Raw genomic sequence first — 15,730 nt, 5'->3', positions numbered from 1 at the left:
GTTGCGGGCACATCCCCAGTAGAGGGTGTGCAGGAGGCAGCTGATTGGTGATTCTCTCTTATCGATGTTTCTAACTCTCTATCCCTCTCTCTTCCTCTCTATAAAAAAATCAATAAAAATATATTTAAAAAAAGAGAAAAAAAAGATTGCTAATCAAGAGCTGTCAGCACAAACACTTCTCAAAGTGTTGACAATTTCAGTAATAAAGAAAAGAAAATGAAATACCACAAAATTGTTGAGCCTTGAAAAATACAGTTTTGAGCTGCATAAGAATGCTTATACACAGATTTTTTTAAAGTAAATACTGTAAATGTATTTTCTCTTCCTTATGATTTTTTAAATAGCACTTTTTTCCTCTAACTTTTTTGTAAGAGTACAATATATAACACATAACATACAAATATGTGTCAGTAGTCTGTTTATGTTATCAGTAAGGCTTCTGGCCAACAGTAGGCTAATGGTAGATAAATTCTGGGGGAATCAAAAGTTATAAGTGTGTGTGGGGCTGGAGAGGCAATGGGGGGAATAAAGACACATATGTAATACCTTAATCAATAAAGAGAAAAAAGTTATATGTGGATTTTCGACTGAGAGGGGTTGGGTATCCCTAATCCCCCGAGCTGTTCAGTGTCAACTGTATTTGCATTTAGCTAACACAAAATCCAGCAATTTCACTAAAGAAACAAAAACCAACTACTCACCTAGCTCAAGGCTACTTTAAGCTTCACGTGCAGGCTATAAAAAAAATCTTCCTTACTTAAGTAAACTTCTATGACATTTACACTTTTTCTTTTAGAAAGCTAGAGACATGTCTTTATAACACAACCGCCCTGTATAGTAGCTAATGATCAAGACGAAAGGATTCTACTAAAGTCAACTAAGGAGGAGAAGCGAGTAGCAGCAAGTTTTTGGTCTTTATGCTTATAAACACTCACTTTAGAGCCGCCTGCAATAGTGCACGTGTATCATGTCACCTCAAAAAGACCTGGGATCAAATACAGTCAGTCAGTGATTAACCACCCTAAGCGTTAACTATTTTCTTTCATTTGTTGCTTCATTATATTGAAAGACCTTGTCTAATTTTTCTAGATTATAAAGAATACATGACTTCTCATTATCCCACCCCACATCTCACCAAAAAAGTAACATAATACATACAAAAAAGTTCTCCACTTGAAATTCATAAGTATAGGGCTTTAAGGAGATTGACAGCCGTTCTTCAGAAGCTGGGCGGAATTCCATGGAGAACCGGCCGCACAGTGGAGGGGGAGGCTCTCGTGTCCACGTCAGTTCCCAGACAAAGAACACCGACTGCTGGCTGCAGATGTGCTGCAAGAGAGGCGGTGTCACTGCCCAGAGAAAGCCACACTCTGCCAACAATGCACACACACAGAAAGCCACAGTCTGTCAGACACACTTCCTGCCATGGGAATACGGGTGAGCCAAAGCAGGGACCCCACAGGGCTCTGCTACTCACATCCAGAGTGTGTTGTGCTAAGTCCTGTACCCCCACCACTGCTCCTGCTCCTGCCTGCCCTTGCACTCAGAGCAGGATGCACAAGGCTGTAAAAATACTTTAATTTTTTAAGATTTTATAAGTTTCACAGCATACGAGATTAAATGTTTATTAGTATATAGTATCTCATACATTTCCAAAGTGGGAAATGCATCAACCAATGAAAAAGGAAATATCCATCCATGCCAATTACTTTGTATTTAACGTTTAGTTAAATGAGGAACTAGCATCACCTCACACAAAAAGTCCATACCTATAGCACAGCCACAGAATTGGGTAGATGTTAGTTGGGGAAAATCCTTTGAAAATGCTAAAGATTAGGTAATCATTAAGAAGCTTTGCTCTTTCAAACACTTACTGTCTGAAATGCATGTGACAAGTGAACATGAAAAGCAAGGCCAGACTCAGCCTGGCAGTGTGAACATGGATATGACCCCTTTATACCAACACCTCTGGTTTCTTCCGGAAGTGCAGGCAGGCATTGAATGACAGGCAGAATGGAACAGCCACCATTCCCTGTCCACATGAGACTAAGAATAAGCTTGTAGTTACATAAATCTGTACATAGGGTAGGACAATGTAAGATTTAATTCTTCTAATGAGAATCTAATCCCTTCATGTACCACTCAGCCCACAGAAAGGGGTGGACATGCATGCTGCGGCACAAAGTGGTGGTTCCCAGCAGTCTCAGGTGCACGTGCTGCTTACTGACCCCCAGCACGCCATTCTCTGTGTGACTGGCCATGTCCACCAACGCGTGTGGGTGGCTCGGTCAGTACACCTGGTTCTCCTGTGTTCTGACCAGTTCATGCTCAATTCTAGAAGATGGTTACCTGCTGGGACTTCGTGTTCAATGGCAGTAGCTGCAGGTCAGTACTATCCCCAGTGTCTATGAGATCACTATCTGACAGGCGAAAGTCAAGTTCTGACAGATTCTGGACACAAACTTGAATATATTTCCTAAAGCAGAAAAACAAAAAATACGGCTCTGACATTTAAGAACTTTATGAAACATACTTTGGCTTTGTTAACAAGACCCTCTCTGGGGAATCAAAAAAGTGACACAGGGAAATAAATAAGACCTAGTTGTTACATTCCTACTTTTGATTTCACATGTAAAAGGGTCAGAAAATATAAATCTTCCTAAGTGAACTATTTCTAAGAGGGAAAAAAAGGATGAAAGAACATTCTGATTCGGACACAGTATTACTACACAATTATAACTGAGTTCCCTAAACATGCAATGGATCTAAATGAGTTAGGCAGGAAAGTAGTGATCACAAGTAATGATTACTCACTGAGAAACTAAATACAGGGCTCACTTTAGCTTTTGTTACAGGTAAAGAGGAGTTTTGAAAAGACAGTTCTTAAAGAAACTCAAATTCTGCTAAAAATTGTTTTGTTTTTTTAAATGAAGAAGTTGAATGTTTTATTATTGAACTTTGTTTCCTGAAAGGCTGCTACTTCACTGTGTAAAACAGCACCAGCAACCTCAGTATACTGCAAAATTAAGATAGTATTGTGCATCATCTGAAACTGTAATAACTAACAAAAACTTTTCCCTACTGCTAGTTATTTCCAATTATTAAGTATTTTGACCCAAATCTAGAGACTAATGTAAGTAAGTTACAATATTATATAAGGGCTTACAATAATAATATTATCCTCAAAATACAAAATTTTTATAACTAGGTTTTAACACAGATAACTTTAGGAATTAGGAATATTATAACTGTAGCCTGGCCTAAAAATCATAGGGTGCTGGGAAAAGACACATAATGTCTTTATCTGCAATCATTAAAAAACTAGAGGTATTTTCTTCCAATAGCATTGCTATAGTTTATTTTTTCATAGTATTACTAAAAGTTGCTATCTTCTACCACTAATTTAAGACAACTATGTTAGATAAAGTTGTTTCATGCTACTTTATTTAGGGTGTATTTTTTTCCATCCTCAATAGATTTATATATTTCTCATATGCTTCTTCCCTCATTGGTTCTCTAGTTCTGAAGGGTTACTCAGTGTCATCTTGATCACCCAACCATCTTCATGATAAGACTAGTGGCCTGGTGCATAAAATTTGTACAGGGGGCGGGGGGTCCATCAGCCTGGCCTGCACTCTCTCTAATCTGGGACCCCTTGGGGGATGTCCAACTGCCGGTCTCTAGCAATCCAAGACCACTGGCTCCTAACGACTCTGCCTGCCAGCCTGCTCACCCCCAAATGCCACCCCCACCGGCCTTCTCACCCCCAACTGCCCCCCCTTGCTGGCCTGATTAACCCCAACTCCCCCCCACCACCAGCCTGATCACTCCCAACTGCCCCCCTGCCAGCTTGCTCGCCCCCAACTGCCCCCCCTGATGGCCTGATCATCCCCAACTACACCCCACTGCCAGGCTGCTTGCCCCCAATTGCCCCCCACTGCTGGCCTGCTTACCCCCTATTGCTCCTTGCTGGTTTGATTGCTCATAACTACTCCCCCACCCCCCACTGGCTTGCTCATGCCCATCTGCCGCCCCCACCAGCCTGCTTGCCCCAAAATGCCCCTCTCCCCCCCCCCCCTGCCAGCCTGCCTGCTCCCTACTACCCCTACCACCAGCCTGATCACCCTCAATTGCCCTCCACTCCTGGCCTGATTGCCCCTAACTGCCTCTGGCCAATGCCACCAACTTTGTAACATCAATTTGCATATTCCCTCCTTATTGGCTGTGGGTGCTGCCATCTTTATCATGAAGTGACAGTTAATTTGTATATTATTCTTTTATTAGATAGGATTTGTTGACAAGTCCTGGATTTTCTCCAAGAGCTTCATTAATCTCAGTTACTTCTAATAGAGGAGAATAGAGTTCACTAGCAGCTTTCACGTTTTCCAAAGCACCAAACTCATCCGGTTTGTTCAATTTTGTCCCTGCTTGAGGACATTTCCCAAAGCTTCCTATGCAAAATGGATGATTCCCACTGTTCCAATTCCATTTTCTGTTGCCATCCATTCATGTTTCTCTGTGAATTGACACACCAAGAGCACATTAAGGCTGGTGTGCAGCCTCAGGACAGCACCTGCCCTCAGGCTCCAGGGCTGTGGTATGCATGGTGTGGCAGGCACTAAAGGCTGCAGGCTGAGGACCATACGCTCGGAGCGCAATGTTCACAGAAGTGCCAAAACTATTGATGTTTTTAATCATTATTATCCACAGTTCCCTCACTGTCATTCTAATAGCTATTTTTCCCTTTAAATAATATTCCACTCTAAATATGATTCTGAAACCTATATCTTCATGTTGACCAATGTCACCCCAATAAATTTAATTAAAAAAAAACCTCACTACCTCACAGGTGAGCTCTAAGTATTTCACTATTTTGCTTAAAAATAAATCTTAAAAGTTCTCAAATAAATAAATATGATTCTGACATTTTTGTTTCCAAATTACCCAAATAAGCCGTGGCAGAAGCAGAAGAGGATATTACAATGGAGGCCAGGCTCACTTAAGCCCAGTGGTCATGTGAGCATCATCACTGACTGGGAACTGTGATGCAGTGACATATGAAGCACAGGACACATCTCAAAGATTCCCGCTTTTCCAAGAACTGACTCTGAATCTGATCAAGCCTCAAGCGCAGTGGTTCTCAACTGGCAGCAATTCTCCCACACACTCCAGCCAGGGATCATCGGGAAATGTCTGGAGACGTTTTTTGGTTGTCACACTATGGGTGTGCAGGATGGGAGTAACGTTGGCATAAAGCGGTGAGCAGCTAACACCCTACAGTGCGCAGGACAGTGCCCAGAGCAAGGGTAATCGCCACACAGCATCAGCAGCATTGGGGCTGAAAAGGCCTGCTCTAGAATTAGCTAGAGGTTCTGGGGGAACCAGTTTAACAAACCCATGAGGATGTGACCAGGCAAATGCAGAATGTGGACCTTCCAGAAGACAAGTGGCCCATATTTGTCAATGGGTCATGGGCTTGAAGAACAAGGCAAGGACAGATAAAAAGGATCTGATAATATCATGGGCACTTGGCTGGATGCCCTCTCCCACAAACCAGCTGTGCAGACCACTACTGAGACAGCTGGGAAGATCTCAGTATAGACTGGGTACTGTAGTGGACAACAGCATGGTCATGTAACAAAACATGCTCAAGGTCACCAAGGCCAAGCTCTCAACAGCAGGGTCTCTGTGTCAAAGAGCCTGGGACTGAAGCAGGGACTCACCGTGTCCCAGCTGACAGCACAGCATGTGTGGTCCTGAAGGGTACGCTGAACGTCAGTGCGATGACAGTGGAGTAGATGGACCACGGGCACTCGATGGACACCTGGGAAACAGAGAGACACCTGTTCAGATTACAAACCATTGGCACAGCACCACTACCATCCAAATCCATCCAAATTTATGGGGGCTGCCAATTTCCTACATACTTGATGGCTTTACAATTCCTTATTTGGAAGGAAAACCCCATTAAACATATGCACAAACATAGGAGAGACACAAAGCTACATACATAAAAATGGACACGGGACTGGCAGAACGTCCAGGAGTCATCAAAACGATTTCAACAGCTGTGGAACAGAGGCCGCAGCAAGCACACAAGTCCCACCTCACTATCCTCCACATGTTGCCATGAGGAGGTTAGGACAAAGTGCTTTTAATCACTTATGTCCAGATGATATTACAAAACTAAATGAATTGTTCAAACACTTAACCCACATGACACAATGCATAGCTGAAAACCAATCAATTTGAAGGCACAGTGTGGACAGAGCTATTAATTACTGTAAGGGCAGAAATCAGGCCTCAAGCTTCAATTTATTTCCCCCACTTAAACAAATATATTGAATATGGAAACTCACTCATTCAGCATATAAGACTATATGCTCTTAATTGAAATAAACATCACCTTTGTCTCCTGAACTCTGTATCGGGTGAGGAAAAACATTTCAGAGACTGAAAAATTAAAACATTATTCTTTAGGTGCTGACTGGTCTGATATTCTATGCCTCTCTTTGAAATGACTGCATTTATTAGCCTTTTGTGCATATACTTTTTAAAACTTGTCATTTAACTAAAACCAGTTCAACTAAAACAAAAAACAGTTCAACCACTGCTCCCACTCACTACCACCAAACTGTTCTCTGTATCTGCAAGGTGTTTTTGAATATTTTTTTGATTCCACATTTGCAAGAGAAGATACAGTATTTCCTTTTCTCTATCTAATTTATTTCATTTTGCATAATACCACTGAGATCCACGTGTATTGCTGCAAATAGCAGGACTTCGTTCCTTTCATGGCCGAATAATACCCCTGAGCGTGTGTTATCACTTCTTTATCCATTCATCCATAAGTGGTCTAACAGTTTTTTTTTGTGTGTTTTTTTTTTTATCAAGTCTTTAGGATTTTCTATATATAAGATCGTGTCATCTGCAAATAGTTTCTTTTCTCCCTTCCCAATCTGTATGCCTTTGATTTCTGTATCTTGACTAACTGCTCTGACTTAGACATCCAATACTGTGTTCAAAAGGAGTGGTGAGAGTGGGCATCCTTGTCTTGTTCTTGATCTTAGAGAAAAAATCTTCAGCTTTTCACTGCCAAGTATGACATTAGCTGTGGGATTGTCATATGGTCTTTATTATGTTGAGGTATGCTCCTTCAATACCCACTTTGTTGAGAGTTTTTATCATAAACGGCTGCTAATTTTTGTCAAATGCTTCTTCTGCATCTATTGAGATGATAACATAATTTTGTCCATTTTGGTGATGTATATCCCACCAACTGGTTTGCAGATTTGAACCCACCTTGCATCCCTGGAATAAATCCCCCTTGATCATAGAGGGATTTATGATCCTATATGGTTGTTGAATCTGGTTTGTTAACATTTTGTTGAGGAGTTTTGCACCTACCTTCATCAGGAATATTAGCCTGTAGTTTTCTTTCCTATGGCATCTTTTCTGATTTTGGTATCTATCAGGGTAATGCTGGACTCGTAAAATGAGTTTGCAAGTGTTTCCTCTTCTACTTTTTGAAAGAGTTTGAGAAGGATTGGCATTAATTCTTCTTTGAATGTTTGGTAGAATTCACTAGGTGAAGACATCTTATCCTCAACTTTCATTGGGTGGTTTTTCATCACTCATTCAATCTCCTCACTATATTTTCTATTTCATATGATTCAGTCTTGAAAGGTTGTATATTTCTACAAACTTATCCATTTTTTCTAGGTTGTCCAATTTATTGGCATATTGTTCATCATAGAATCCTTTGTATTTCCATGGTATCAGCTGTAACATTTTCTCCTTAATTTCTGGTTTTATTAGCCCTCTCTTTTTCTCTTGGTGAATCTACCTAATGTTTGTCGATTTTATCTTTTCAAAAAAGAACTCAATTTTAGTGGATTTTTTTTAGTCTCTCTCTTTTATTTTAGCTCTAGTTTTTATTTCCTTCCTTATACTAACTTTGGGCTGTCTGTTCTTTTTCTAGTTCCTTCAGGTAAAAAGGTGGGTTGTTTATTTGCAACTTTCTTAGTTCTTGAGGTAAGTAATTATCACTATTAACTTCCCTCTTAGAACTGCTTATGTTGCAGCCCATTAATTTTGGTGTGTTACATTTCCATTCTCATTTGTCTCAAGGTATTTTTTTGGTTTCTTCTTTGAAACATTGGCTGTTCAATGGCAAGTTGTTTAATCTCCACACATTTGTGAATTTTCCAGTTTTCTTCATGTAATTTCTAGTTTCATACCATTGTGGTGAAGAAGATGCCTGATATGATTTCCATACTCTTAAATGTAGTAAGACTTGTGATCTAACATGATCTACCTTGGAAATGTTCTGTATGCACTGGAAACATGTATACTTTTGCGTTTGGATGGAATGTTCTGCATACACGTGTTAAGTTGATCTGCTCTAACGTGTTTAAGAGTAACATTTCCTTACTGATTTTCTATTTGGATGATCTATCTATTAATGTAAGTGAGGTTGTAAGTCCCCTACTATTATTGTATTGCTATCTATTTCTCCCTTTAGGTCTGTTAATATTTGCTTTATATATTTGCTTTATATATTTAGGTATTCCTATTTTGGGTTTATAAATGTTATATTTCCTCCTTGAATTGATCTCTTTTATTGTTATGTAATGCCCATCTTTGTCTCTTATTACAGTCTTTTTATTTTAAAAATATACTTTTTAAAGTATATTTTGTCTAAAATCAGTAGAGCTACTCCAGCTTTCTTTTGATATCTATTTGCATGGAATATTTTTTTCCATCCCTTCACTTTCAGTCTGTGTATATCCTTATATCTAAAGTGAGTCTGCTATAGGCAACATACAGATGGGTCTTGATTTTATTCATGCAGCCAGAAGAATACACTTCTATACCTGAGCTGGTCAGAAGCCCTCAGAACCGATATCGGTGTCACAAAACACAGACCCACCTGGAATCAATACAATGCTAGCCACACATTCTGTGAGCTGATGGACTGTGGATCTGGGACCAAAGTCAAGGATCACTCAAATTACTTTCAATAAGTACCAGCACCAAAGCAGAGTTTTTTCCTTGCTAAGTTTGATGTGACACCCCTAAGCAAACACCATCTTTCATAATAAACTGTCCTTCCCTCTTGAGTTGGGATAGGAAAGTTAGAACTGTTTGTCTTTGTCTTTCCAAGATGTACCCATTATCAAAGAAGGGGTGATTCACAGATAAAAGTGCTAAGCACAACAAGAGTGCGTGGCATCAGGAACTGGAGTCATCCCTCCTTACTTTGTGGTCCGTGGTAGCCATGCAGTGGCCGGCTTTCTGTGTGTCCTTAGGCTTCCTCTGGGCCTCTGACATCCCCAGCATGGTGCTCTCCCCCTCCCCTCCAGCTGCTGGAGCTGAAGGTAAAGACAGAACTTCAAGTTCAAATTCGATCATGTGGTATGCAGGCGCTGCAGGCAGACTGATGCTTGTGACCTTGTCAGACGACTGAACCCGGAGGGATGCATCAGAAGCCTTTTCTAGGAAAGATAGAAAAAGTCACTTCAAACACATTCCTTCTGTTTCCTTGTTCCTTTTCCTTCTGGCAGGTGATGGGCCCAGTGAAGATCCAGCCCAACTCCCGCTGCTCCTATACACATAAAAGCACAGACAGGATCAGGGTGGGACTGAAGAGGCAGGGAAATCAGGAGCAAAGCCCCCTAAGACAGTCACACTGCATGAAAGCCAGCAGGTCCCAGGCCACAGAGCTGTCATTGTGCTCAGTCTGAATACAGAAGAGCATTGAGTGTGTCCCTGCACAACGTGCTCCCACTTGGTCACACTGCAAGACCAGCTCCCTCCAGAAAGGGAGCAGTGTCCTTCCCTCCAAAACTCACAGCTGAGGACGGGGAGACAGGCTGTTTTAGGCCTCTGGCCTCTGCCTAAAAAGGCCGGTTTACTTCTGCTTTTTGGTGAGGAAAGCAGGGAGAGTTCTAGGAGGCTGGAGGCCCACGGGTGTCACTATCAAGCATGGGCCCATGCTGCATCCGAAGTCCTAGCAGGGTCAGCTCTCCCTGGCAGCAAGCACGTGCACGGCTCTGTTTAGCCTTCCGATACGTGACACCCTACCCAGGGGCAGGGTCACCGCCCACCCACAGGCAGGAAGCTGCCAGGGAAGAGCTGTAGACAGAGCTGCTCCTTACATCCTCATGATGCACGGCAAACAATGCTGAGAGTCCACCTTTGCTAGGTGACCACCCCTTACCTCTCGTGTTAGAATAGATCACGGCTTTGTTCTCTGCCTGGCACAGGATGAGCATGGCTTCCACATTGCTGAGTTGGAGGCTGTCCCCATTTTTTACTGTATAATGGCCAGTAGTGACAGTGAACTTGACCTTCTGAGGAATACCAGCTAAAAGGCTATCTAAAGGGAAAAAGACTGCATTTAGCATCACTCTCAACCAAAAATAGCAATGGAGGAACTAGTATAAGGCTAAAATACACTTAAAAAATAAATAAAAACAAAACAACAACAAAAGCACTGGTTTTTTTTTTACTAGAAAAGATTTGTTCACTTCAGATACTCCTCAAATTCACTGTTTCCATCACTCCACTCTCACTTTTAATCTCAATTACACAGACTGCAGAGTTGAAGGGCCCTTGCTGAGAATAAGAGAAGCTTTGAGCCTGAGGGATCTCATCATCACGATGGCTTAGAGTTAGGGATCACAGTGGCAACCAAGAATGAGGGGCTCAAATTTTATCTGCCAATAAGTTAGTAAAAGACAACCAGATAATGACACTAAAGAACAGATTCATGAGACCTGGTCTGTTAGCTTAGTTGAGTAAAGCAGCAAGATTTGATTTCTGGTCATAGTACATATAAGAATCAACCAATGAGTGCTTAATAAGTATATAGAACAACAAACTGACATTTCTCTCTCTCAAATCGATATATATATATATTTTTTTTTAAAGAACAGACTGATGAAATTGCATTGCTATTGCTATTCAGAATTTTCTCTGGCTGTTTCAGATTAGCTCTGTAAGATCTTGGACTTAAAAACAACTTAGTTAAAGGCATGGCTATTGGTTTCTCTTTACATAAAGATGAGCTAAGGTTTTTGAGAATCCCACTCCAGGGAAGGTGCAAGGAAGATGGCAAGAGATAAGAAACATGGAAGAGAAAGAGACAGACAAGAGAGAGGGGTGGGAAGGCATGGGGCAAGAGGAGTGAGGGGCCGCAGCAGGAGGCCTGAGCACAGCTGGCTGGTCTCACTGGGCACATTCCAGGCTCTGCAGCAACAAAGCTTAGCCTTTTTCACAAAAGGTTCTCTGACTATAGAATCATTTGAGAGACTGCTGTGTTCAGCATCTGAGGGCCTTTCCTGATGGCCATGGAGAAGTTTAAAAGCACAAACAGAAAGTATGGGGAAATTCAATTTAAAAAAAAAAAGCTTTCTTTGTGGGCTTTTTCTTTTCTTTTTCTTTCTTTTTTTTTTTTTTTTAAATATATTTTATTGATTTGTACAGAAAGGAAGGGAGAGAGATAGAAACATCGATGAGAGAGAGTCATCAATCAGCTGCCTCTTGCACACCCCCCACTGGGGATATGCCCGCAACCAAGGTACATGCCCTTGACCGGAATCGAACCCGGGACATTTCAGGCCCCAAGCCGATGCTCTATCCATTGAGCCAAACCGGTTTCGGCTCTTTGTGGGGTTTTTCAAATGGAAGAAACAAGCCAATAAGTACATTGTTCCAGCCTAAATAACTAAGACATTCTGTTTTACTGTTTTAATTCATGTGTGGTTTTAAATCATTTGTTTACACCAATTCTTTCTAATTTTAGAACTTAACAAAGAGGACAGCAGCTTTGAATTTCTCAAATACTATGCTAGGAGATCAAGTTTAATCAATGCTTTCAAAGGAAAATACTTTTGATCAGAGTATGAAATGTAACTAAATCTGGCATTTAGCCTTTGTAATGAAACGCTAAGCAAGAAATTTACTTATTAAGTTCTCTATAGTAGACATTAACTGATAGCTCATTTTTCTCTTATTCTTTTTTTTTTTTTTTTTTTAACGTTTGGATATACCATGCTTATTAAACACGAAAGTTAGCATTTACAGAATGAAAATATTCGATGAGCAGAAAAGTCATAGCCAGGCAAGATTCCCTTGATGCTACCCCAAACATCTCTGAGAGAGGAACCCAGCTACAACATGCTGCAAGTCCGCTGGTGCAGAAAGCTCTGCTTTCACAGGCTCCTTCGAAAAGGAGAGAAGTGCAAACCTGACCCCACAATCCCGCTTTGTGCAGCCACTCACCGGCCAGCGGCTCCACGTGCAGCTGCGGCTCCTGGGAGTACACGTCGTACTGCGCCAGCGGGTAGAGGTGCGGAAGCACGAAGCACACCGGGCCCGCCGAGGCGCACAGCTGCCGCAGTGTGTACGTTCCAGGCTCCTTGGCCTAGGGTCAAATCAAGCATTTGGAAAGTCATCACCCCTTTCCCAGCTGCAAGCACCCGAAGAACAGGAGGTGGAAGTACCATTATCCATGAATTGGTTGTTCTTTTACCCTCTTTATCTTACTGCTCTCTGCTCATGTGTCTACAGGCAGGCTGTTTTGCAAAAGGCCCTAAAAAGTTCTATTGACATCTTTCTGAGTAACTGGGATTTAAACTTGACTTCTAATAATGAATTTTCAATTTAATAAACTTTATCTGTGGCATTCTTTTCTGAATGCATGAGATGTAAAACCTGCTCTCAGACAAGACTAAAACACGTGACAAATAGCTGTCCTCCCCAGAGGCCACACCCCTAATTAGTAGGAATTACAGGACACACTGCATTGGAGAAAGACTGTCAGTGAATCAGAAGCAACTGCTTTGACAGCCATGAGTCACAAAAGGAAAATAAACTTTAACATCAAGGATGCTACCTTCTTTGAAATCTCATTTTAACAAATGAGGGTATATTTTAAAACAAAGGCAAAAAAATCTAAGTCCAGTGAGAACACAACTAGGTTAAGCACTTCATTCAAAAGTTATCAATTGCCTTAAAACTGTATAAGTATAAAAATTATTTTAACTGTCAGCCTATTTTTCTTTAAGGAGAAAACATTATCAAGGTTAAAAGAACAGAGGCCTCCACTTGATTCCCACCACACTTCAGATAATTCTTGCAGGCCAGCGCCCCCTGCTGACCACCTATGAAGTTACCTCCCAACTCAACACATACCTGTGTCCTGAAGGCTATGGTATTGGGCCCTGGTTCTAGAGTCACACTGCAGCACTTCAGCACAGGGGCCCCGTCATCCAGAGCCACCCCCGAGGGCGTGTCCAGAGCAGTGCTGCTTTCCTGCCGTCTCAGGAGCATGTGGACATTTTTGCATATAATCCCTGTGGTGTTCAAGGAGTTATCCGAGGGGCTCCTCTCAAACATCTCAAACAATTCCAGAGCTGGTAAACTGTTTTGGGACGCAGGGAAAGGCGAGGTCTCCACTGGAAAGTTAATAACCCCATTGGACGTCTTGTGCTTGGTAAGCCACTCAGCAGTCTTCCGGTAACTGTTTTTCTCTATGCTGAAGTGGACGCTGATGGCGATCTGGTCCATGTGGACAGGGACGGGCATCTGACTGCATACAGTTATCTCCACGGATAAAACACCACCCACGTGTACCACAGCATTGGAGGGAGTGAAACGGAGATCTCTCAGGTGTGCAAAAGAATGCATAGGGAGGACGACTTTGTGACCTGCAAATACAGAGCAGCATATTTTGCTTCCCAAGTCACACTTCTAGAAGAGGCAGAGGCAGCAGGACCTTGTTTACCACTGGGCCAACTGGAGTATCTCAACATGAGAGGCAAGAAGTAGTGAGTTCAAATGAGACAGTTTAAAACTACCCAACCACATACCATCTTCACACACTGAATAATTACATTGTCAAAAGCAGAACATATCAAATGCCTAGGTAACGCCTGGAAATCAAAGAACCTGAAGAATTATGGTTTCTAAATTCTGTTAAACCAAAGAGAAATACAGGTCAACTCCTCAATTTCAAAACATTTTGAATGGGAAAAGAAGGGTAATGGGGAGGGGAAGGGAAACACTGATGTGAGAAACATTGATCAGCTGCTGCTGGCACGTTCCCTACTAAGGGATCAAGCCTGGAACCTGGGCATGTGCTCTGACCAGGAATCGAGGCACCTCCCTTTTGGTGCATGGGATGATGCTCAGTCAACTGAGCACACTGGCCAGGGCCAAAACAACGTTTTTTAAATGGTCCAATTAATTCCCAGAGCTGTTTCAAGGAATTCCACCACTTTCCACCTCCATAGCAAAATTCCCAAATGAAGATGTCCACCATCTCTGTGTATCAGGAAACAAACCCAGGTGTTTGCCGGCCTATGATGTCAGCCCACTGAGCGAGGAGCCCCACCTCTTGAACTGCAGGGGGCAGTGCAACTCCAGCCCACAGTCACTAACCAAGAGGAACCCACCGCTTTCTTGACCTCCTTTCTACAAGCACCTGGTTATTCTAGAAAATCCACAGGGCTGCCGGACTGAGCAGTGGTATTTATTAAACACTAATCAACAAAAGAACTTGCTGATGGTAGTACTATAAAATCACATACACAAAAAAATAGCGGATGATTATGGAATAGCCTATTCACACATAGATACCCAAGAACGTTGGCAGGAAAGACATAACTGCATAGTCTCACGTATATGTCACACACAGCAGACGTAGCATAAGGCTCTACCAATAGCTAGTTTGAGCACATTACAGAACAAACCAACTAGTCAAGGCCATGTTGCTCCTGAGAAACCCATCCGAACAGCTCAATGTGAGTGAAACAAGCCAGCAGTCAATGATCATATGGACCTGAAACCAAAACCTATGAAATACTGGCTTTCAAGTAGTTAGTAACTGCCATGGATTGAACTGTGCTCTCCTGACAGTCTAAAGTTGAAGCCCCTAGCACCCTCTCTCCTTGCCATGTAAGGATAAGTCAGGAGGAGAGGCCTCATCAGCAACAAATCCTGGCGGCATCTTGGTCTCAGATTCCAACCTCCAGAGCTGTGAGACAATAAACACCTGCTGCTTAAACATCCAGTCCATGGCATTTTGTGATGGCCACCAGAGCTGACCACAACAGTACTATTTCAGCCCTGGCCGTTTGGCACAGTGGTTGGTGTCGGCCCACAGATCAAAGGGTCGTGGGTTCAATTCCCAGTTAAGGGCATGTTCTTCAATTGCAGATTCAATCTGCGGCCCTGGTCAGTGTGAAAAGCAACCAGTCAATGGGTCTCTCTTGCATCAATGTTTCTCTCTTTCTCCCCCTCTCCCTTTCACTCTCTCTAAAAATAAATGGGAACAATCTCTCTGCGTGAGGATTAAAAAAAAAAAAAAAAAGACAGTACTATTTTAAATAAGTACTCTTCTTGATAAACAAAACCCCAGGAGCTAAGTGTTACAATAAATTTAATCCTACCATACAAGATCAGTTATAAAATACATTTGCCAAAAGGTTTAGCTTGAATCTTAGCCTTTTGTAACAACATTCTGTTGGACATACTCATGAGGAAACACTGAACAAATTCCAGAAGGTGGGACAGTCCATTATGTCTGGCTCGATGTCTAAAAGTCAATGTCTTACACACAACCGATAAAGGAATACACACAATGTGGGCCATCCATCCAATGGAATATTATTAGCCATAAAAAAGAGTGAAATACTGACACATTATAACATGGATGAATCTT

The 15,730-nt window shown here is 41.9% G+C and overlaps 1 protein-coding gene across 7 annotated transcripts in view; it reads right to left on the bottom strand.

Annotated features, from left to right (window-relative positions):
- The window catches only part of TRAPPC10 (trafficking protein particle complex subunit 10), a 70,067-nt gene that overhangs the window by 9,995 nt on the left and 44,342 nt on the right, over window positions 1-15,730 (bottom strand). For 5 of the 7 annotated variants that reach the window (XM_036443712.2, XM_036443713.2, XM_036443716.2 and 2 more), the window contains 7 exons: window positions 13,201-13,715; window positions 12,289-12,430; window positions 10,223-10,381; window positions 9,262-9,497; window positions 5,724-5,824; window positions 2,350-2,476; window positions 1,159-1,329 (listed from right to left, as the gene is read on the bottom strand). In XM_036443712.2, the coding sequence (XP_036299605.1) occupies window positions 1,159-1,329; window positions 2,350-2,476; window positions 5,724-5,824; window positions 9,262-9,497; window positions 10,223-10,381; window positions 12,289-12,430; window positions 13,201-13,715 (1,451 nt within the window). The remainder of the gene's footprint in view (window positions 1-1,158; window positions 1,330-2,349; window positions 2,477-5,723; window positions 5,825-9,261; window positions 9,498-10,222; window positions 10,382-12,288; window positions 12,431-13,200; window positions 13,716-15,730) is intronic. The other 2 variants (XM_036443715.2, XM_036443714.2) reach the window with 2 other exon arrangements.

This window comes from Pipistrellus kuhlii, unplaced genomic scaffold, assembly GCF_014108245.1.
Source record: "Pipistrellus kuhlii isolate mPipKuh1 unplaced genomic scaffold, mPipKuh1.p scaffold_m20_p_2, whole genome shotgun sequence".
Lineage (NCBI taxonomy): Eukaryota > Metazoa > Chordata > Mammalia > Chiroptera > Vespertilionidae > Pipistrellus > Pipistrellus kuhlii.
The sequence above is the reverse complement of the archived record's forward strand: the minus strand, read 5'-3'. Positions and strand labels throughout refer to the sequence as shown.